Here is a 22,398-nt window from a genome sequence, read left to right as displayed (position 1 = left end):
TACTCTTCAGAGGCACATAGACTGTGAGCACATTTCATGCATGACAACAGGACTAACTGCTGCACCAACTCCAGTCACCACTGCCACATTTATTGCATGCACAAGCACACACACACCTGTGCACACAGACACACCAGATCCAGACAGAGAACACACAAAGGTTCTCCAGCCTCTCTTGAGTACAAGAAAAAGCGAGATGAAGGGACTGTGAAAGTTGCATCTTCTTCCCCAACTATGAATCAATTTAAACGTAAAAATGTTCCTGGCAGAAGTTAAATGGGTTCTTCTCCATGTTTAAGCTAAATAGAAATTTCAACACCCTTGAAAATGTATTCCAGGGACAAGCTACCCTTGCCATTAAAATTTTTTCTCTGAAGTTCAAGTCCTTTGGTGCAATTTCAATCCATTACATCCCCAAGGGCCCCTAGACCAGTTCATTCTAGTGTACAAGGTCCCTTCATACTTGAAGTCCTTCTCCTCCAGACATGAAAGAATAAACAAATAAAAGTAATAAAGAAGTCTCCCAAATAGACTTTTCTTTTAAGTTACAGATAGCTTTCTATTTTGCCTCCCTGCTCTGGACCTGAATGGTCCTGGCTACCTACACTGGAGTATGAAGCTGGTCTATACATTTTTTGAAGGGCACAAAATTGAAACATTATTTCAGCTGAGACCTTACATGTACAAAACATAACAGGAGTATTATTTTACTTGTAATGCCACATATAGTACTAGTCATAAGTCCCAAGGCACCGTTTCCTTAACAAGAGCATGACATTGCTGAGTCATACTGGGTTTGGGTTGCCATCTACAACACTCTGCACCTCCTTTCCACCCTACTGCTCCCTGCTCGTTGTACCTTCATGGACTCAACACCTGGCACTTCACCCTGCTGCATGCACCTACTAATTCACATCCCACAGCCAAAACTTCACAAATATCTGTTTCCAGAACTGCCTTTAGCGTTGCCTGGTTTTCCATCACCTAAAAATGTACCATCAATGACCTTCATACATCATCAGGAATACCAGAATCAGGACAGACCTCTCTAGACACTACACCCTTCCGATTGAACAAAAATAAGCAAAGAGTATTTTAAGTAAACAAACTTCAGTAACAGGATGCTATAATCCATTTGAAAAACCCACTGCACTTTGACAGCAAACTGCTATGGAATTAAAAAATAATTAGTTTGAGCTTTGATAGTGCAGAGCATGAAGCAGGAGACACTGAGAAAGGGGCCTACAACAACACAGTGCTCCCCTATGCACAGGCAGAGTCTTTGCACTTCGTGCATACAAATCCTCATTTGTTCTTCCTTCCCTATCAGTTCTGCTTTTCTTTGAGACAAGTTTTTCTTCAATCTTTTTTAAGTTTTTATCTCCAAGAACCAGCTTTCTTTCACCTCTGCAAAATGTCTCTTCTTTAATGATTCTACTTTCTTACTTACCATTCTTTCTCCCTCTCCTTTTAGGAAGTTTACATGCAATTTTAACTTTACTCTAGTTAATACTTATATTCATTTCAATGAAAGTAACCACCGAAATGAAATTAAAGCACATGCATAAGTGCTCACAGGCATAAACCCTTTGTTACATTAATTTACTTCCTATATTTGTTTTCCTCTCCCTTCCATTTAAATTTAAGCAGTTTAGGGAGAACAACCCCCCAGTTAGTTCTGCACATTTCAAAATTTACAAAATTAAAAAAAAAAAAAAGTACTATGCTTGCCAGAGACAAAAAACCCCCACACCCTACACATTCTACTCTGCTGTCTCTTTTTCTACTCTGCTGCTTGTGCTTCTATGCCTACCTTGATAATCATTTATCTCCATCTCATGACAAGTCCCAGTCACACATAAATACAACTGGTCCACAAAACCTATTGACCTGTTCCAGGCACCAGGTAGCACTGGATGGCTGGACAAAGTACATAGGGAGATGCTTCCTCTGGCATCCATTTCCAGACTCCAGAGTCCATATATTAGGAACTTTCTGAGCCAGAGATCCTGGTGTTTGAGAACTTTATCTATGTGAACTCTGTCGGATACTAGGAATGATGTGCATACCACTCCCAAGAACCATGACAACTTTAGGTCTTTTAGGCCTTATTTTAAAAGATTTCTAAACTGTCCTGCAACTCTGTCTACTCTCACAAGCACAGAGAAGAAAGAAAAAAATCAAGTTGATAATCAACTGAGACTTGTACACAGCTCCTGTCACTGAAAAAGATACACAGGAAGTAACAACACCTAGAGAAAGGAATGCCCCAATAGACTGATAAAATATAAATCTCACTCTTAAAAACATGACTTTTGAGTCAATACTGCAGGTGGGACACAATTTTATCTAAAAGTGATCTGAAATCATATAATCTATAGCAATATATAGATAAAAAGGGAGAGTAGGAATTCCTTGAGATCCAAGTGCAATTGAATGATTTTCTTAGAAATCCCCATCTGCTCCAAACTTCACCATACAAAGAAATGTGCTACTAGATCTGTGATGGCTGTCCCTCACCTTGAAACTTGAGTTTTCTCAAAATATTGGATTTCTTAAAAGTGAATTAAAAGCTATTTTTATTTAAATACATATAAAACAAAGGCATCTTTTCATATCCAAATACAAATATGTAAAAAAACATGTAACTATACTGGCAACCCCCCACTGGAAAAAGGCTGAAGCATGCCTACTATTAACTATCAAGAACCCACAGGAAAAAAGGCAACAAATAACACAAAAATAGGAAATCTTCAGTTTATACCTTCCAAGGAATCTGATCAGGAAAGAGGAATTAATTGAAAAACTGCCTTTATCTACTCCATCATCCACAGAATGACTTGTCTGAATCACGAAGAAATTCTTAAGAGCCAAAGTTCTTTATTAATAATATCATGGTCTCTTTTCCCACAGGAGCTGTGCTACTTGCATTCTTTCTCATTTGAAAACTATTTATATATTTTAAACTACTTACTGCAGTAGCTGAATAGAATACAGAAAAGCAGCAAATGTAATGAACCAGCCACCCACATGCCATAGCTTTGGGGAATTACTAGGAACATACCTATCTTTGTAAACACATAGACTAGACACTTGTAAAAAAAATAAACTTTTAACATAAAATTGCAAGAAAAAAAAAGAGTGAGTGAACTGAACAATATCCACTTCAGATTCTCATTAAAAAATCCTCTGTTTCTTCCATCTCATCCATTGTTTTAAGCCTCGTGGTTTGGACTCCTGGGGGAGCAGCCTGCATGAAGTGGTGTTTTGGACATTCCTCAGCACCATGTTCTAAGAAATCATTCTTGCCCAAGTGCTCTCTGTCTTCTCCACATTTCTAGCACTATTCAGGAAGCACTAAAGTACATGCCTTGCCTTGTTTCTCAAAGCAACTTATTGAACATAATGCTCTCCCCACTACCCCCAGTACCTTTACAGATTCCATGAAGGTCTCAGAAGACAACTTCTGTTTGTAAAAAACCCCCCCTAAAGTCTTGTGTAGGGAGGCATTGCTTGGTTTTCCTTCCCAGTACTACTCCACCCAGTCCATTTTCTAAAAAATGCTTTCATTCTACTTCTTTCTGTTTTGCTCAATCTGATCTGGAGTTGTGGAGAAAAAATGAAAGTACAGAAACAACCCCAGCTACTTGTCTGAGTTTCAAATTCTCTGAGATAACCTCCTTATTCCTCCTCATCTTCACACGCTTATCAGCAAAACACAGTGCAATGGCTTCTATCTCCTTTATGGTTTTGCACATGCAAAAATCCACACTTGCAGGTTTGCAGTAGAATGTAGATACTGCCAGTGTCACAGCTCACATGGAAAGTAGAGCAAGCTGAAGAGGCAGCCTGCCCTCCTTCACAAGGCACCAGGGTACTTTCTCATCTCCCTCTTCATGAACACACCTTAAGACTTCAGGGAGAGACAGGTTAACAGCTTAGGTGAGTGCACTTTCAGAACTCAGGCACTGATACAGTCAGATGCTGGAGTTGCAGAGAGATCTTTTGCAGAAACAGAAAAGCAGCAGCTGAAGCCTAGAAAGCTTCAACAGGCATTACAGGAATTTGATAGTGCACGTGAACTACAGAGGTGATGAACTCCATCTATCAGTCGTGGCAGCTGAAAAATGAACGTAAAGCCCATGCATCATACAACTCTTACTCCATACCAGCAGACAGAAACAAACAATAGCCTTTTGAAAACATCAGTAAAATAAAGCAACATGTTAAAGGGGGTTCAGAGGGTCCAGATTTGAAACTGCAAACATCAACAGGATGTACAACTTTCAAATTTAGATACTAAAAGCTTCCCTGTATGGGGAAAAAAGGAACATTCATGCCACTGCTACTCAGTGCAATTTCTATGACCATTTCTGCAAGATTTCTGCAAGTTTTTATGATTATCTAGGGGAGGACAGGAGAGAACAATAGTAAAACCAAATTAATTCATGTATTTGGAGCATGGAATTCAAAGGATGCAAGTATGCTAAACAAAACACATTTGTTGAAGGCCTGAACCAAAGACCACTGAATTTCACCAACAGAAGCTTCTCCTTCTAGTAAACTCTAGATTATGCCTTTTAACATAGAGAGCTGCAAGCTGTGAAGAAGTAAGGACAAAACACTGGCTGGGACTAACCAAATTATTCTGATACTCACCTATGTGTCTTAGATTAGCCAGTTTCAGAAGGATGGAGAAGAAGAAACTCACTGAAAAGGAAACCTGACTTTTAATGAACACTCTCCTGTTTCATTGGAAGTGGGGAAAGGTCCAGTATCCCTCTCTCACATAGTAAATTTATACATTCTCTTTCCCTCTATTTCTGCTCTCTGCTGTCTACTCTGCAGGCCACATGCCCTGTTTCACCTACCCAAGAGGAATTTCAAGAATCAAAATTAAAAATTATTCAACAGTTTAAGACAGTTCTGTCCTCTCCTTTAGCCAGTTGAATTAAGTGCTTATTACTAGCAAGTAAAGTTGTAGCAAACTAAAAAGAGATTTAAAATCCCACCCCATTTTATTCTTCACTCAGTACTAATATTCATAAACCCGATTATTCATAAACCCCAATACTCATGTATGAAACTCAGTATTTTCCTTAAGAAAATGGCAGATATTCCCTTAAGAATATTTCTATTTATAATATCTCCAAAACAGACTTTTACAGGGCTTTTAAAAATAAAGAACAAAGTCAACAAAACATAGAGGGGAAGAAAAAAACCCTCTATCTTCCAATTACATAAAGTAGGGGAAAAACGAATCAGAAAGCGAATGTACAAAGTTTTGTGAAGAAATCCATCTCCTCAGAAACACCTTCCCAAATTTTTTGATAAGGGATTACAATAAAATATTTGCATTTTATATTAAAATAAAGCAGTAACCTACTTTTCAAACAAATGTCTTCCAACTTCAGCATCTACTGCACTCAGTGGGTCATCCAAAAGATAGATGTCCGCATCCTGATACACGGCTCTGAAAGGTTTAAAGAAATGTCAGTATAACAAAGTCTTACATTGGTTTACTTTAATCACTGGAATCTGACAATTTATAAACTTTAGAAACAGCAAAAACCACTAGCCTGGCCAGATTTACACGGGCCTTCTGTCCCCCACTCAGAGTAGCTCCACGATCTCCTATTACTGTTAGGTCACCATTCGCCAATAATTCCAAGTCCTGCAAATGTGAAAGAACAGATAAAAATATTTTTTAAATCATTTTAACTTCAAACACCGACAAAGCTGTTTCAATGTAGCATTTCTTATTTGGAAAGTATTAATGTAACACATTAAAATATAAGGTTTCATACTAAATGTAATATCTGCAGTTGCTTTATGACTCTGTACTTTCAGCAAAAGGTAATTGAGAAAGCAGAAAAAATAGATGAGATCCTAAAGTTCATTTTTTCTACAGCTGTGCCAGAGGAAAGTGCACTACTATCCTTAGTCTTGCAAGGAATATTTATTAGTGATTCAGAAAATCAAATAAAATACTAAAAAGTCTAACAGTAAATTTATTAGTTTTTATTTGAATAAAATGTACTGTCACAAAAAATAAAAACTGCACGAGCTATTATCGGTAAATTATCTTGCTAATATCCATAAAAACCACATTGTTTTTATTCTTACTATAATGTATTCAGGAAAAATAACTACCACACAGACTTGGTTAATTTGGGACTTGAGGACTGTGGATAAAACAACAAAATTACATAGTGTTCCATATTATCATATTTCCTATCCAAGAAATACAGAAGTTTTACATTAAGCTACAAAACATATTCTGAAAGCTTATTCACAGCTTTTATAAGACACATAAATTTGCAAGAAAACTATGGAAGCAAATCTACCATCAATATGAAGTGGGGATTTTTTAAATGCTGTTTGCTGTCTTTTAAAGTCATTAAAGCCTTAAGTTTAGACAACAGCATGACTATCAGCAGGAGACACTAAAACTCTATCTGCCAAGTGTAAAAATCTTGCAAAAAACATTCACTACAGTAACCATCTGCTTTTCACCTGTGTCGCTGCTGACAGAAATATCATAACATGCTGCACAAAACCTTTTTAGCTGCCAAGCAAAATGTCTGTTTCTTGACAACTCTGGCTTAATCCTCTTCTGTATCTCATGTCACAAACTCCTTTGCACACAAACCTTTCAAATATATTTTTTCCTAAAACTACTTGGGTTCACCAAGTTCTCCAGTACATAGCCCTAAGGTTCTTTTGATAGCTGTTTGCAATGCATAATATACAGCAAACACAACATTTATTTCAAAGGAAAGCATACAGGATATTTATGAAACCAAAGTCACAAAGAGTGCTAGCTTGATCATTTGTTTTCTGCCTCTTACTGCATTTGCACATACCCCTACCATAACACATGTTAAAAATGGCTAAAATGTAATTATGAAACAAAATAATAGGGAACAGCTTTTCCCAAGTTTGTCAGCGCTTCACACATGCTATACTTCCCCCTAGTGTAAGCTTTGGGAATTAGAAGAGGATGCCTTACACAAGGATAAGAAAAATAATTGCACATTTCTGATGAGCGACAGGAGTTATTTCACATGCTACTTACAACAATACTATATATTGCACATTGCAGCCTGTACCACAGCTCTGAAAGAACACTAAAGTAAAAATAACAATGGAAAGAAAATACACCAAGAGAAAGCCTTACCTTTTTAAGAGCACAGACTTTTAAAACATTTTCGTATTTTTCTTTCTCATATTCCTTGTCAAACAGTATATTACTTCTAACAGTACCAGAAAACACCCAAGGCTGCTGTGAAACATAGGCAATTCTTCCAGTAACATTTATCGAACCCTTGTCTTTAGGCAGCTCACCAAGTATGGCACTTAAGAGAGAAGACTGGAAAAGATTTTAAAAAAATAAAAGTAAAAATTAAAAAGTTTGGTTGCACTAAAGACATCACAGAGACTGGGAAGTGTTTACTACCATGATAGTAGTAGTACTACTATCTCTCTACTACTACTGCTAAGAGTAGAAAAGCACTAGTACCCTTTTCATGCAGTCATGAAGCAACACACAAAATACTGCTAAGCTCCCCACCCAAAAGGACATGGGCCTATCTTGAATGACAGTACCCTGATGCAGAATGTGTGATTATACACATAAAGGAACTGTATATTTTCAGACTTCTAGTTTTCACATTTAATAGACTCAAAAGCCTCATAGAATGATGTAAATATTAAGACTTACTTTTCCAGCTCCTACAGGACCAATCACAGCCAGTAACTCCCCTCGTCTGACAGTAAACGAAATCTGTTGAAGTGTTGGGGTTTCTAAAGTCTGGAGATTTGAGAAAAAGTCAGGATTTCTCAGCAATGAAATATAAACCATGAAAATGAGTATTTAGAAACAGAAAACAATGTGCATACATCACTATAAACTACCAGTCCATACGCCCACCATATTTCCAGGCATATGATTTTTGGCTCTTCAGTAATTCACAAACACCTCTGAAAGACCCTCATCCTTCACCACGAACATGCAACACAGCTAAAACAGCATTCAAGGAATAAGGAGGCCAAAGGCAGCAGAAGCAGGGCTTCCTCAGAGCCCACATATCTGGGTGGCAGCCTCAGGAACACAAGCTCTGTGCTGGCCACCACACCAGCATTCCCAGCACAATACACTCAGCCACTCTGAGCACACAGACAAATGGAGAGCTGAGGCCCTCAGAGCCTCAGGAAAGCCAGGGCTGTGTTTGACCTAGTCAAGGCTCTACCCAAAGTAAAACCATAAAAATGCCATTTGATTTTACATGACTCCATCTTGTATACTGGATATTCATTTGTACTACCCTAGGAGTGTCTGTTTAATATTCCTTTTTGGTATGCCTATCCTTTACGTTATGGAAGAGCTTATGTCCCAACATATGCTGCACCTCTCCTTTCAAGGTTCCAAAAATGCCTACTTGTGGAAAGAAAGGATGCTCAGGTCTTTAACAGCTATGCTAAACAGCAATTTCTAAGGACCTGGTGCAGCTCCCTCTCATTAAAGCAAAACACCTTTGTAACACAATCTGCCTGCACTTGCATCTTTACCCACACTAAGCATGACTGACACTAAAATACAAACAGTAAAATATACGCATTAAAAAAAAACTCCCAAAAGTACTTTGATTAAAGGACTAAACAAAAACTCAGCCTTAAGCTCCAAAAACAGAAGAGCAAGGTTAAGAATACCTTAAAATCTCCAGCCACCTTTTGAAGTTCAAGAGGCTGAAAAGGCCACCACCAGAACTCCACACAAAAGATGACACAAGACAAAAACATTCAGGGACTGCAAAGGAGGAAGCCTGCAATTCATTTCCAATTGTTTGGGAAGAAACAGAAAACCAGCATCCATCCACCTCTGTGATGGCTGGGATAACACACACGTGCTTACTCGTGCCAGGAGAAATCGCTGCCAGAGCTCTGGGACGCACGGCAGGGCTTGCAGGAGATCCTGCCAGAGGCTGAACTGGGGCTCCTTGTGCAGCTCTGCTGAACCACTTTTGCTGCCATTATGTACTTCCACAAGGTGGCACCAACGGGATTTTTTTTCCTTTTCTCTGCACAACCCCACCACCCGCCCAACCAGCAGCACCTGACCTCGAAGTTGATTCCTCTACTCAGAGTACACAGCTCAGGTGCTCACCTAAATGCTAAGGTCAGGAGAACCCTACAAATTTAAGACTGCCAAAGATTTTCTTTTTTTAACACAGTGTTTGTAGTAAGAGAATATATCTCTTCCTAAATCAATGTCTGTATAGAAAAAATAAGTTTTCAGATACACAGGCCCTACTTCAGACCTCTTGAGGTTGCTCTTCTGTACTCACAGAAGTGCAAAGACATTTCCACCCACATCAAAAACTTAAGAAAATATAACATAAGGGCCAAAAAACATTACAGAAAGATTTTTTTAAAGTTTTTAAACTATTACTGCTGTACTATACATTAAAGCAGTTGGAATTTATCATACAGCCTACACAAAAGTAGTAATTCAAGCAAACAGCACAGCCACACACAACTAAGAAACATGGTATTTTTCCAAAATAGCATTCCTTATAATTAAAGACAATTTGTCCTGAATTCACCACACCTATTTTTAGGCACTAAACTGAGGCACTTAAATTAGAGCACAGACTAATATTGCAGCTAAGTACACCTGGCAGCTCATTATCAGAAATGTCCCAGCTCCCCCCTGTGCCCTGTCAGCTTGCTGTGTCTCTAACTTTCCTCCTTCTGCCTAACCTTGCATGTGTTGTTTATGGGACTCAGCTATCAGAAAACTGATCTCATTAAAAGTGATTCATTTTCTATTGCTTTATCCCTGCAAGCTGCTTCACCACAAGGTCATACAAAGCAGCATTAACAACCAGCACAAGGGAGGGAACAGACAGAGAATGCAAGGACAAGAGGACACAAGAATGATCCCTTCAGAGGAGCAACTCCTTAGGTGAGCTTGGGCAGACCTTATACATCCTACACACAAGAAAATGAAATAGTTCTGCCCACCAAAGGGACACAGAGATCATATATTGCATGAAAGCACTATACTACTTAGGCTTCTCATGTAAGGACTAAAATTACAAGGGATAAATGTGGCCTCTGCTCAAATGCTGAAGTTTTAAATCTGAAGTTGCTCAGTTGAGCTGACACACTGTTCTGTAAATTCAAGGAACATCAGTAAAAAGCTGTACTGAAGAATCACTAGTTCCATGCTGGTATCAGACTAGCCTGTGGTACTCAGATAATACTTGCCTAAGTAAAACAAGAGTGTGACCAGGAATTAATTTGTTTTGTTTATCTTTTGAGAAACTGTAATACACCATGTTAGGCTGTTTTCCTAAAAGTGTAGCTAATAATTCCTTTTTCACATCAAGTGATTTTGGATTCATGGGTTGCTTCTTGGTTGGTGTTTTTAGCATCGCTTTTGGCACACAATCGCTAAAAAATAAAAAAAAAATTATCCTGCTGTAGAGTGTCTGTACAGACATCCAAAGTGTCTTGAGAAACTTAGTAAGGGTAGCAAGCTAAACCTACTGCTTGACAAAGGATACATATTTATATTATTCTTTTCATAACTTGTCTCTATCAGAACTTAGCACTTTTTTTCAGTGAGCAAGTCTATACAATTATTTTGCATCATTTTAACAGTATATAGTAGAAACTTTCAAAGCAAATCTTAACAGTTCTGAGGGAAATGCTCTTCTCCCAAGCACGCTGCAATTAAATATCAAAATGGAAGTTACATTAACAGTTTTGTGGATGGCTTGGTTCGGGTTTTGGTTTTAACTGAAAGGAAATCAGTAATTCCAGTCATGCTACCCTGCTTTATGCAATATAAACAACTAATGAGAAAAAAACAGTGGTTTATGGGCACTTTATGCAACCATTTCCTGTAAATTCTTAATGGTGGTACCAAAGTCAGTTTGAGAAGAAAACAAAGATTAAGCAATACACTGCATTTTGCATTAGAATGTATTCACAATCAACTCTTTCATATCTATTAATTTTTAAAAGCTTGATCAATGCCTCAGAAATATTGATGCCACAGAGAAGTCTGAGAAAGTAAAGCAGAATAAAACTGTAATCTTCTTTTGCAGCTATGTAGCTACAAGTACATAGATCCTCACCTCATATGTTTTCACACCTGATTTTCCTTGGGACACAGCACAGGTAGTGGAACAGGACTTAGAAAGTGAAATATGTAATGTCTTATTTGTATTACATTTATATGCAAAAGTAATGCCAGTATCCTGATCCATTTATAATTTTTAGAGCTTCCAGCACTTCTAATGGAGACTGAAGTCTCTCCTGTGTGAGGATACTGCCAGGCTGCAATAGCACCAACAGTTCCTCACAAATTGCTGCTTACCATAGCAATTAGACTTTTAAAACAGAAACAGTCAACCCTTGCCTTTATTTCATAAAAGAAAAATATAATAAATTTATCACATGTTTATTGTCCCTTTTTCTAGCCATTTTGGTGAGTTTGGTGCATTTTAGGTAGAAAAAATGTGCAGTTGAACAGTCTCAAACTACAGAGCAATAAATATGTGCTGACTCGTCTCTAAAGCTTTCAAACCTGTTGTGACAAGTATAATATTGTACTGGTTCTAGACTAATGGACTGATCAAGCATTCAGTTACAGAAAAAAACCCCACACAATAAGGCCAACCTTGCTGTGCTATCTGTCCTTAATTACAATTTAAGTACCTCAGCCACAATACAGTGCTCCTTAATAAAAAAGAGATATTTTCCCTGAGAAACACAAAGCTTTTTATTTAGTATAGTATTGAGAAATAGCTGCTTTTAAGATGCACTTGATAGTCTTCCTTACTATTCCGGAGTTAGCTCAACATACTGAAAGGATTCTCAAACACAAAGAATGGAATACAAACTATCAGCACACTATACATACCCACACTGCATTTTGGACTTCAAATGCTGACAGCACCAATATATTGAATATGCAAGTAAATTTACCTTATCCCAAAAGCAAGTCAAATCTTGAACATGAAGAATGATATTTTCATTACTGCCATGCAGCTGTGGCTGGAAGTGTGAGACCTCATCAAGCATCAGAAAGTTCTGCAATAAAAGAAAAGCAGAGGATATTGCCTAAAGTGAGACTAAGAATGGGAAAGGAACACATTTTTTGAAGGCAGCATACACAACATTATTTATGGGTTGGAAAAAACAACCACAAACTGATCAAAGAATTGCATTTCCAAGGCAATGCACAACTTCAACAGTGTACGTTTAACTAGCTAGCTCTCCCTCCCTAAAAACCTCCAGATGTGCAGACTTCATAGGAGAGGACTCTAACAACCACCTGCTCAATAAAGAATTCCAGAAAGAAATGGATCTAAAGAACCTGTCCTGTCTTTTCCCTGAATTACTAACAACTTTTTAATTGTTTACCTCCCTCTTTCCATGCAGAAGAGGTCAAACCCTCCCTGCAACACATTCTCATTCCACTGCTGGCAAAGGCTTCTGTTATTTCATTGAAGAATAACAAGGATGCAGTAAGCAGCTGTCCATTGTCTCTATTAAGCATTCTTCAAGTGGCCAATAGAAGACAGAACACTCTCTGAACACTTCCTCATTTTAAAGTCCAGGACATGAACAAAAAGAGAAACTTGCTTACATCTGCAAAGCTGGCTCACTTCACTTTCCCTACTGCACTTCTGTTCTACATTACATCCCAGTCAGCAAACTCTTCCTTCAATTTGCATAAGCACACACTTTGTACCATAGCCACACTTCTGCCACACCTTTCCTGATGCTGGATTTTCAATAGCCCAAACACATTTAGAAAGGAAAGGGGCTATTTCCACAGAAAACTTTTAAGGTTAACAGCTGCCACAGTTTTATGACAAAACCTAAAAAAAAATTTCTTTTATCCTTTGACTCATGGAGTCTAAGGACCTTAAATAGGCAGCAGCACACAATCTTTTGGGAAGAGAAGGAATGTCTTGATCATAGAAGCCAAGACTAGTTAACAAGTGCTCAGCTAAGAGTTTGCAGATGTGAGGTAGCTGCTGAAGACTTACAGAAAGCAGTAACTAAGAGGGAGCAGGAGGAGGATGTCAGGAGCCATGGGAGGGCAGGGAGATTACTGCTAGGCTTTTCCAGGCACAGAGGTACTGCTCAGACTCCAGCTGGTGGGCATTGTTATGGAGTGCAGTGAGAAGCCAAGCATTTTAACAGTGGTCCAAGGTGTAAAACACACTCCTGTTAACACCAAAGAGCATCAGAACATGATGCTGGCTCTGTCAGACCAGCATCAGCACTACCAATGCTCATCCTTACTTCATTTGAGTCTTCACTCCAGCACTGAAAGCAGCCACAAGAGAGAAGCTAGGGTTCACACCTATCCTCCACAGATCACAGGGTACTGCAGCGTGAAATATGAATCCTATAGCTCCCACCAGCCTGCTTTGTTCTTCAAACCCCAATCCCAGCATGCCTGCATACCTGTACACATGTTCCTCTCACTTCAGAAATGTCTACAACACCTCTTTGCCATGAATACTTTTCTCCTACCTCTCAGCCGACTCTACAGTGCGTATCATGTTTTTTGTACCTGCATACAAAATTCGCAGAATTCACAGAATGACAAGGCTGGAAGAGACCTTCAAGATCATTGAGTCCAACCCATGCCCTAACACCTCAACTAAACCATGGCACTGAGAGCCACATCCAGTCTTTTCTTAAACACATCCAGGGATGGTGACTCCACCACCTTCCCAGGCAGACCATTCCAGAACTTCCTCACCCGTTCTGTAAAAAACTGTTTCCTAATATCCAACCTATATTTCCCTTGATGCAACTTGAGACTGTGTCCTCTGGTTCTGTCAGTTCCTGCCTGGAGAAAGAGACCAACCCCACCTGACTACAGCCACCTTTCAGGAAGTTGCAGAGAGTGATAAGGTCACCTCTGAGTCTCCTTTTCTCCAGGCTAAACACACCCAGCTCCCTCAGCCATTCCTCATAGGACTTGTGCTCCAAACCCCTCACCAACCTAGTTGCCCTCCTCTGGACGCGCTCAAGCATCTCAACATCCTTCCTAGGCAGAGACACATTCCTTTTCCAAAACAGGTTATTTCATTACAGATCCCAAACTGCAAAACCATAATAAGGCTGCATTTGTCAGTGACAAACGTAGAGTAAGAGACAAAGGCAGAGTAAGAGAAGGAACAAAGGTAGAGTAAGAGAAGGAATGCAGACCCCCTCCCAGTCAGTAACGCTACCTTGATCCGCCGGATGCTGATCACCGACTCGGACACTCTCTCCACGGCCGAAGGGAAGAACAGGGTCACTGTGAGTCTCACTGCTCCATACAGGGACACTGCCACAAACACCCTGCTTGCAGAGATGACATTCCCAAGCAGTACATATGCCAAGAAAGTCATGAACACTGTAATTTTGCTTGCCACAAAGAACGAGGCTAAGTTCAGTCCTCGAAGGTAAGAGCTTTTCATAACCATGGCAATCTCCTTCCTAAAAATGCAGAACATAAACAAATCACATCAATCTCTCCCATTACTGCTACTCTCAACAACAGGAGGGAAACCCCCCAACAGGATTGTATTTTCACATCCTTTCTCCTGCGCTTGCACCACCCCAACTCATATGCAAACGGTGAAGAAAACATGTTATATGGTAAATAACAAAACAAAACCAAAACCAAATAAACAAACCTAAAAAACCCACAAAAAAAAAAAACAAACAAAAAATCAACCAGAATTTAAGAGGCTTGGAAATTCAAAGGAGAAATTCATTTTATTTAATATCTTAATAGCTATAGAAAAAATTATTTTTCAGAGTCAGAAAACTAACGTACTATTTTTTTTCTTCTCTATTCAAACTAGTATTTAAATTCAGATTCGAATCTGCTTCAAATATCTTTGGGCTGGATGCAATAGCAAAGAGGAGAAAAAAACTGTATAAAGCAACCACAAACACCCACAAGAACCCACAAACTCCTTATCCTTCCAATATCAAAATCCACTGGAGTTCAGTCACAAAACTCATGACAAGACCAACACATACTCTGCAGTCGAAAAAACCAGGGCAACTTCCAGAAGATCAAGAGTTTGCCCATGGCCCAAGTATCTGCCATTATTCAGCTGCTGCTCCTCAAGCTGTATCACAGGATTTAGAGTATTTCCTTTCATCTCAGTCTAAATCCTTCCCAATTTGGACTCTGCTCCTGGCTTCTTTTGCTCAAGGAATTCTGGTTCATAAATTAAGAAAACACTGAACTGTGAGGCCAGTGACTGTTCTGCCAGTCATTGCCCAAGCTAAATAGTTACTGAAGTACTGCACAGAGACAAAAGTCTCCCTCCAGCAACTCAAAAGGTGCTGATGCATTTGTTCTCAATTTCCATTTCATTTAATTGCAGTTTCCACTTCTAAATGACTCAACAAGTTCAATCCTCAAAATGTTACTGCACTATCATCTACTACAATGTGGATGCTATCGGGCTTGCCTCCTTATTAATATAATCATTTTTCTTTATTAAGACAGCCAAAACAACTTACTCCTTCTCCATATATTCTACTTTTTGTCTACTTAATACTATCAAATATAAAATTCCAAAACAATTCCTAATTTCTCTTTCCACATATTCTGGCAATTCTTAGGGAAAATCTTAATAATTTTGATCACCTTCCACTTGGAACTATACATTAAGATTAGAAGCTCAAGTTGTGATTATACAATTTGAAGTAAATTAAGTCACCACTTAAAGAAGAAAAAGATGCAGGATGCACTACTGGAAAACTAGTTAAGCAACTTTCCCACTATATTTGCCAAATTGGCTGAACTGACAGACTTTTAAAGAGTTTCAAAGACTTCTTTTTTCAGCTTAAGGGTTCACCATCTCTAATCTCCTCCAGAGTACAGAGAAGGAACATTTGTATGTAAACTATTTGAATTGGGTCTAATTCAATTACTTCTACAACCCTGGATGAAACTCTTTTCCCACCCTTTAATAATCCTTAATAATCCTCTCATTATCTGTGGATAATCGGCAAGTTTTTTGTGCTACTCTCCATAAATACCAGATAAATTGCAACCTAGCTGCAGGCTGCATATAATATATTACACTGTCTTGAAGCACAAACTTGCATAACAGGAAACTAATACAGACAGACACAAGGAAAAAAGAGCAATGGAGCAGTTCAGATGACATCTCAGCCACTGTTAAAGGCCAATGTGGAAATACTGGACAATAAAGCATCTGGCTAAATTTAAGAGTTTTAATTACAGTTTTCCACAACACAGCTCAAGAAAGGAAAGAAGGCTCAAGGTGTGTTCTAAAAGATCTCATTTCTTTCCAACATTAAAAAGGAAGCCTCTAATCCTAATGAGGTGTTGAATTTGGAAATCTAAAATTTAGTGATGTGAATATAACCCACTGAGGAAGCTTTCAATAAAGAAATATTCTTTCTGGCTCCATGCAAGACACTAAAGCTTCCCATCAGTCATGAACATTCAATCAGCACAGGATCCTATAATCCAACAGAGGAAAGCAATTATGTGCATGGGAAGGAACATCTCAGGGAACATTTGCAAGTTTGCAAGCCTGCACATGGATGTAAAGCAAAAAAATTCCTTTCAAGAAAAGGACTTCCAAAATTAAACATTTAAAACTAAAAAAGTCAGATAATCTGCAGCAGAATACCAACCTTCTACTCATATGCTGGAGGGGTACATGACATGAAAATCAGAAATATGCACCCAAACTCCTACAGTTAACCTTTAGTACTGAATGCTGTTACAGTGTCAAGAAAAAGGGCAAATACTGACTGAAAATCAAATGTATTAGTATGTTTTAATCTGATGTCAAAGAACCTCTGAAATGAACTGTCTCAGGATACCAAACTCAGCTGGCCTTGCTAGTTGAGTAACCACGGAATTTCTGACCCGCTGTCTTTCTCCCTTCTACCTTTCCCAGGTGGTAATAAAGTGCATAAAAGGAGGGTAAAATTACTGCATTACAACTGCTACAGCTTATTAGTTGCTCATTTTTAACACGAGTGTTAAAAGAAGCATAAAAAAGCCTGAAGTATTGAAGTTTTGAGGATTTTTAAATTTTTTATTCCCTTAAAATGTATCTTCATTCCTCCACTGTTGCTATATAAAAATTAAAAAAAAAGCTCAAAAACTGCATGCAAACTGCATTTTAAAGCACAAAATAAAACACTTATTCACATGTAAAAAATGGAAAATGACACTGATCATACATCAAGCTGTATCTTTCCAGGATTACCTTCTTAAACCATTCACAAGTTCCGCAAATGATTTTTCCCAAGCGTACATCTTTATTATCTTCATACCGCTTATCACTTCATTCATGGTCCTAATCCTGACATCTGTTAAGGCAGCTGTCTTGCTTCTGAAAATAGGACAAAGGAAAAATCCTTAGATTCCCTAAAGAAGACTATTTATGAACACATAACATATGTATGAAGTCTTTGCTTTTATTTGTAAAGACGATTCACAAAACTGTAATTGCATTAAAGGGTTTTCCTGAAGACCAGCATCTTAAAGCTGACACACAGCAGACACACTTGGTATGTTTGTATTCTTGCTTCTCAGGGAACTGAGAGCTGATTCAATGTTCAGGACTATGTGTCAGTTTGTGCAAACATGCAGTACTCCTTAAACAACATATCTGTTGTTTATTGCATTTAGAACTAAACAAAAATCAGAAAATTACTTTAAAAAGATTTCAAAATACCAAAACAACCAGACTTGCTATAAAGTTCTCCTGATGTTGGTAAAGAAATTGGCCTCATTTGTGACTTTTTAGGATTAACTGGAGTTGAAGCAGAGACTACTTAGCACATGAGCCATAATTCATTAGATAATCTAGATATGGTTTCTTTAAAAAAATTATTTAATCATTAATTGTAATTAACACTAATTTAAATATATCTATTTTAGTTCCACACTATGTTTGCACTGATGGAAAAAATGAAAAATATATATAATTAAATAATAAAGTCACAGTTTTAATTAGGAAAAAACCATTGAAAGTTAGAAGCCACATAATAAATGCATAAATCATGCTAATAGATCCCATTACAATTCTGAATTCATTGATGTAGACAAACACTTTGCACATGGAGAGCTATGGTAGACCTTATTTTGATAAAACATACCTTTACCTGCTAAATTACTTATTTTTCCATATAACAATGAAAGTTAAGATTCAGAGATCACTAATAAAAATTCAAATCTTTTTAGAAGGTATGCCTTTTTAGCAGGCTTTCTCAGCTTAACCTGTCCCCTGAAAGATCTCTGGGATACACTGGAAGAAATCACCATAATTAAAGAACGCAACTTCAAAGAATTTCAAGCACCTACTCGTCATTTCAAAAAACTTCTCAGCACCAGCGTTCCAAAAATGTTAGGATGGCTGAAGCAGGGTATTAAAAAATATTTATACAAGGGAACTTACAAAAGGCATTTAGAAACTTAGCCCTAGTGTAATCATGGATTCTTAATAACACTGAGGAAAATAACTTAGACTAAACCAACCACATCAACATGGAATGAGATTATCTTTGCTACTTCATCCTTCCCCTTTTTCAAAAAGAAACAGTAACAGAAAAACAATTGCTTCAATCATGTAATAGCTCATCATTTCTTCCCCATACACCCACCACCACTGGAAAAGCATCTGTTGCTCGTGGCTCTGCAGCAGCAAACAACTCTCACCTACAATCATGAACTTAACTTCCAGGCTTTGTCTCCACATAATAGAAAGTTGAAGACGATAGATTAAATAATAAAGTTAACAGAGGTTTCTTTTTTTATAATGGTGAGACTCAAAAAAGGCTGTAGTTCTCATAAACCATTTTTTCAGTTTTCCTGCTGAAATGTCATCATAGTAACCATCCTGTTTCAAATTGCTTTAAAATGCTCAGGAGGCTGGGGGAGTGGTCCTTTAAAAAAATTTTTCAAGTTACACTCCCCTACTTTGCAATAAGTATATTTTGTACATACATACCAGAAGCCACAGGCTCAGTGATGTTGTATAATGGCTTCAAATATACAGACAACCACTGCATTGATGGTAAATTACTGCAGAGAAAGACATGTCCCTGGTTTCAAAAATATTAAGTTCAGAGTACAAACAGATCAGCTCACATAGCATGTCAATAAGAAAGTGCAGTAAGAAAGGACCTGAAAATTTTTGTCTGAAAAGACCCCTCTATGATACTAAAAACCATTCTAAATTAATGTAGCTACAAAATTCCTTTTTGCTTTCACAAGGCATATTTGGTGGGTTTTAATTATGTCTGACACAGCAGTTAGACACAGTTTTTATCTTCAAGAAAAAGGACTTTAAATAAAAATACTACAGTTGCATGACTAAGCAATGAAAGCATCCAGCTCTTGTGAATAAAATACATATAAAATGGTCTTCAGTCCAATAACTCAACTGTTTCTCAAATAATATATTGGGTCATGTGTATTTTGCACCAACTTCTCGTACTTGTGCAAGTAAAAGCAATCCTGCAGAGTGCAGTGGATACCAAATCCATATCTGCCAACTCCCAGAGCACTGAGGCCAGAGGCTGCACCATGAACTGGTGTTCATGTGTGTTGACACGACTGAGTCACAGAACAACGCTGAATAATAGCACAAATTAACTGCCACACCGAGCATGCTTGGATTTTAGCAAAAGCTTTAATCCTTAAATTACTTCTTCATAGGCTGCCTTCCTTAAATCCATGCAGATTCCCAGCAAATGCCAGGTGAACACACTCATCAGCTCACTCAGAGCTAAAATCTATTCAGTTTTACCATTAACTCCTTCTGTTCATTGCACATTTCTGTTCACAGAGAGGAAGATCTGTGCACATGGAGAGGAGCAGAAGCTTTTCTGGTTAAAAAATTCTTTCCTTTGCACTGCATCCAAACAAGTGGCTGTAACTGAATGGGTAAAAAAACCCAAACACTGTTACATTGCCACTGATTATTTTTTTAAATACATACCTTCAAGAAAGAGATTTTTGTCACCCTCTTGTCTGATCCTGGAAAAGTCCATTAATCTCTTTATGCCTCAGTTTCCCATCTGTAAAACGGGGATACTAAAGCCTGCCACCACAGATAAAGCACTAGGTATTTTAATTATTGACTCAAACCTCAAAAACTTAGAACTAATGAAAAACAGCAATGAAGCAGCTTGATACTTCTGCATGCATATTGCACATGCAGTGAAAATACACACCTAAGAACATATAGTGAGTGTTCTACAACCAGGCTTTATCATAAAAAGAAAAGCTCTTAGAATTTGACAGAGAACTCTGAATGGATCATTATTTGAGAAATAGCCCTTGAGCATTATTTGAGAAACAGCACATGAATGTAATGACTGAAGACTACCACACTGGTTGCAAATGAAGAGGTCTACAAGTTGTTTTCATTTTTAATTCTCATCTCTCTCTTCACACCTGGCCATGCAATGGCAATGCCAGGCTCAGTATACCTAGAAAATTTGTCTTGAAATACAACTTGAAAAAAAAAACAACCAGTAACTCACTCACAGAAATTTTACTTACCCAAAGAGCTAAAAGGAACCTATTCAACAAAAAGATGCAAAGAAAGATGCCTGGCACTCCTAAGCATATGTATACAGAGTAAAGGAACACAAAAATATTTCCAATTAAGTGTAAAAGCCTTTTATAAAGTCATAATGTAAGTCAAGCGTGACTAATTACACAAGAAACAGAAAACCTAGATGCAAGAACTTGCCTCAACAATCCCAATAGAGGCAAATCTTGCTGGGGTTTTTAGGATAAAGTTACAGAAAAACAAATTAAATTTGTCTGACAGTGGAAAATTACTCCAAACTCTTATCTCCACAGCCTAGAACCTTGCAGCTGGAAACCTCATAGCTGGCATCAAAACCACCATGATAAATTTTTCTTCCCTTCTCTCTCAGTTCCTTCCTCGTTTTTTCTCTCTGCATCTTAGTCATGGAGGAGAGAGAGCAAGACCTTTGAACAAGAAACTTGCAGAGCCTTCTGCTGCAACACCTGTGTCACCCCAGTAAGTCACACAGAGAAGGGCTGACTACATCCCCTGTGGAGTAACCACTCCCCAAGAATTCCTGCAGGAAGGCAAAGCTCAGGTTCCACAATTCTGTGCCATGATCTACAGCGAGGTAGCTACAGAAATAGCCAGACTCATTTCATGCACTGGATAATAAATAGCAGATATTTTCAACATGGTTGGATGACAGACCACTTCAAGTCCATAATCTGGAATTCAGATATCTCACATTAGCAGCTCTAAAAAACATGGGCAAAGATAAGAGACACTGCAAAAAATATCACCAGACATATGCTGATACTCTGCCTCCACCCAATATACACATTTTAAAACCCAGCACAGAAAACAGCTACAACCAAAAACATGCAGCCTTACCTGAGGGAAGAGAAAAGCCTCCCAATGCAGGTCTGCACAGGAAGAAGAATAATCAGAACTGCCATTCCTGCAAGACATGATGGGCCTATTTCCATCCAGAGAAGTACTGTTACTGCTATAGCTTGAAGTGGTCCAGCCCACAAGAAGTGCAAGAAAATTGTTACCTAAACAAATAGTTAAGAATCAAAAATTAACTTTTGATCTTAGCTAACAAATTAAACCCCTAGTAACATTTAGGAAGTACTTCTGCCTGTGGAAAGGCCAGGATGGATGGGGCTATGAGCAACCTGCTTGTTGGAAGGTGCCTCTACCCACGGCAGGGAGCTGGAACAAGACAATCTTTAAGGTCCCTTCCAATACAAAACATTCTATGTTTAAGAAACATCTAGAAGAAATGTTCATTAGAAACATTTAATCACCAGTTTTAAACAAAACTTTATGGACTCCAACCCCACAATTTCTTCAGCCCCCTTGGAAAGATCTGTAAAACACTCCTTACTTGATCAAATTTGTTGACATCGTTTGACAGCAGGTTTACTATCTGACCAGTGGTAGTTTTTGCCATAGCTACATTACTGAGACGAAGTGCCTAAAAAAGTCAGAACAGTTCAAATTATCACAGCTTGTAGAGCACAGTACACCTATACACACAAGATACATGAATACAGTACCATAGTTAAAGCTGAAGGCACATATCTTTTGCCTGAGAGCATTGGAGCCTTAAAGAAAATGAAAATTAGACTAAATATCCTAAATAAAGTCCCAAAGAAAAAAGTATATTAAAAAAAAAGTCAATGGAAGGACTGTGAGAATAAAAATGCCCTATCTTCATGTCTGAAGGGATTAAAAATAGGAAAATATCAAAACAGCAAGGCACTAAGCAAAAGAGCTGTAACTTTCCATGTGCATTGTTCTCCCCCTCACTATG

The 22,398-nt window shown here is 38.1% G+C and overlaps 1 protein-coding gene across 3 annotated transcripts in view; it reads right to left on the bottom strand.

The window, feature by feature from the left end:
• ABCC4 (ATP binding cassette subfamily C member 4 (PEL blood group)) overlaps nt 1-22,398 on the bottom strand; it is a 142,840-nt gene that overhangs the window by 99,667 nt on the left and 20,775 nt on the right. For all 3 annotated transcript variants that reach the window (XM_054653071.2, XM_054653086.2, XM_077173557.1), the window contains exons 5-13: nt 21,970-22,059; nt 21,471-21,634; nt 17,298-17,423; nt 14,271-14,520; nt 12,001-12,105; nt 7,724-7,813; nt 7,181-7,372; nt 5,580-5,674; nt 5,387-5,473 (exon numbers count right to left, since the gene is read on the bottom strand). In XM_054653071.2, the coding sequence (XP_054509046.1) occupies nt 5,387-5,473; nt 5,580-5,674; nt 7,181-7,372; nt 7,724-7,813; nt 12,001-12,105; nt 14,271-14,520; nt 17,298-17,423; nt 21,471-21,634; nt 21,970-22,059 (1,199 nt within the window). The remainder of the gene's footprint in view (nt 1-5,386; nt 5,474-5,579; nt 5,675-7,180; nt 7,373-7,723; nt 7,814-12,000; nt 12,106-14,270; nt 14,521-17,297; nt 17,424-21,470; nt 21,635-21,969; nt 22,060-22,398) is intronic.

Source organism: Agelaius phoeniceus, chromosome 2 (assembly GCF_051311805.1).
Source record: "Agelaius phoeniceus isolate bAgePho1 chromosome 2, bAgePho1.hap1, whole genome shotgun sequence".
NCBI lineage: Eukaryota > Metazoa > Chordata > Aves > Passeriformes > Icteridae > Agelaius > Agelaius phoeniceus.
The sequence above is the reverse complement of the archived record's forward strand: the minus strand, read 5'-3'. Positions and strand labels throughout refer to the sequence as shown.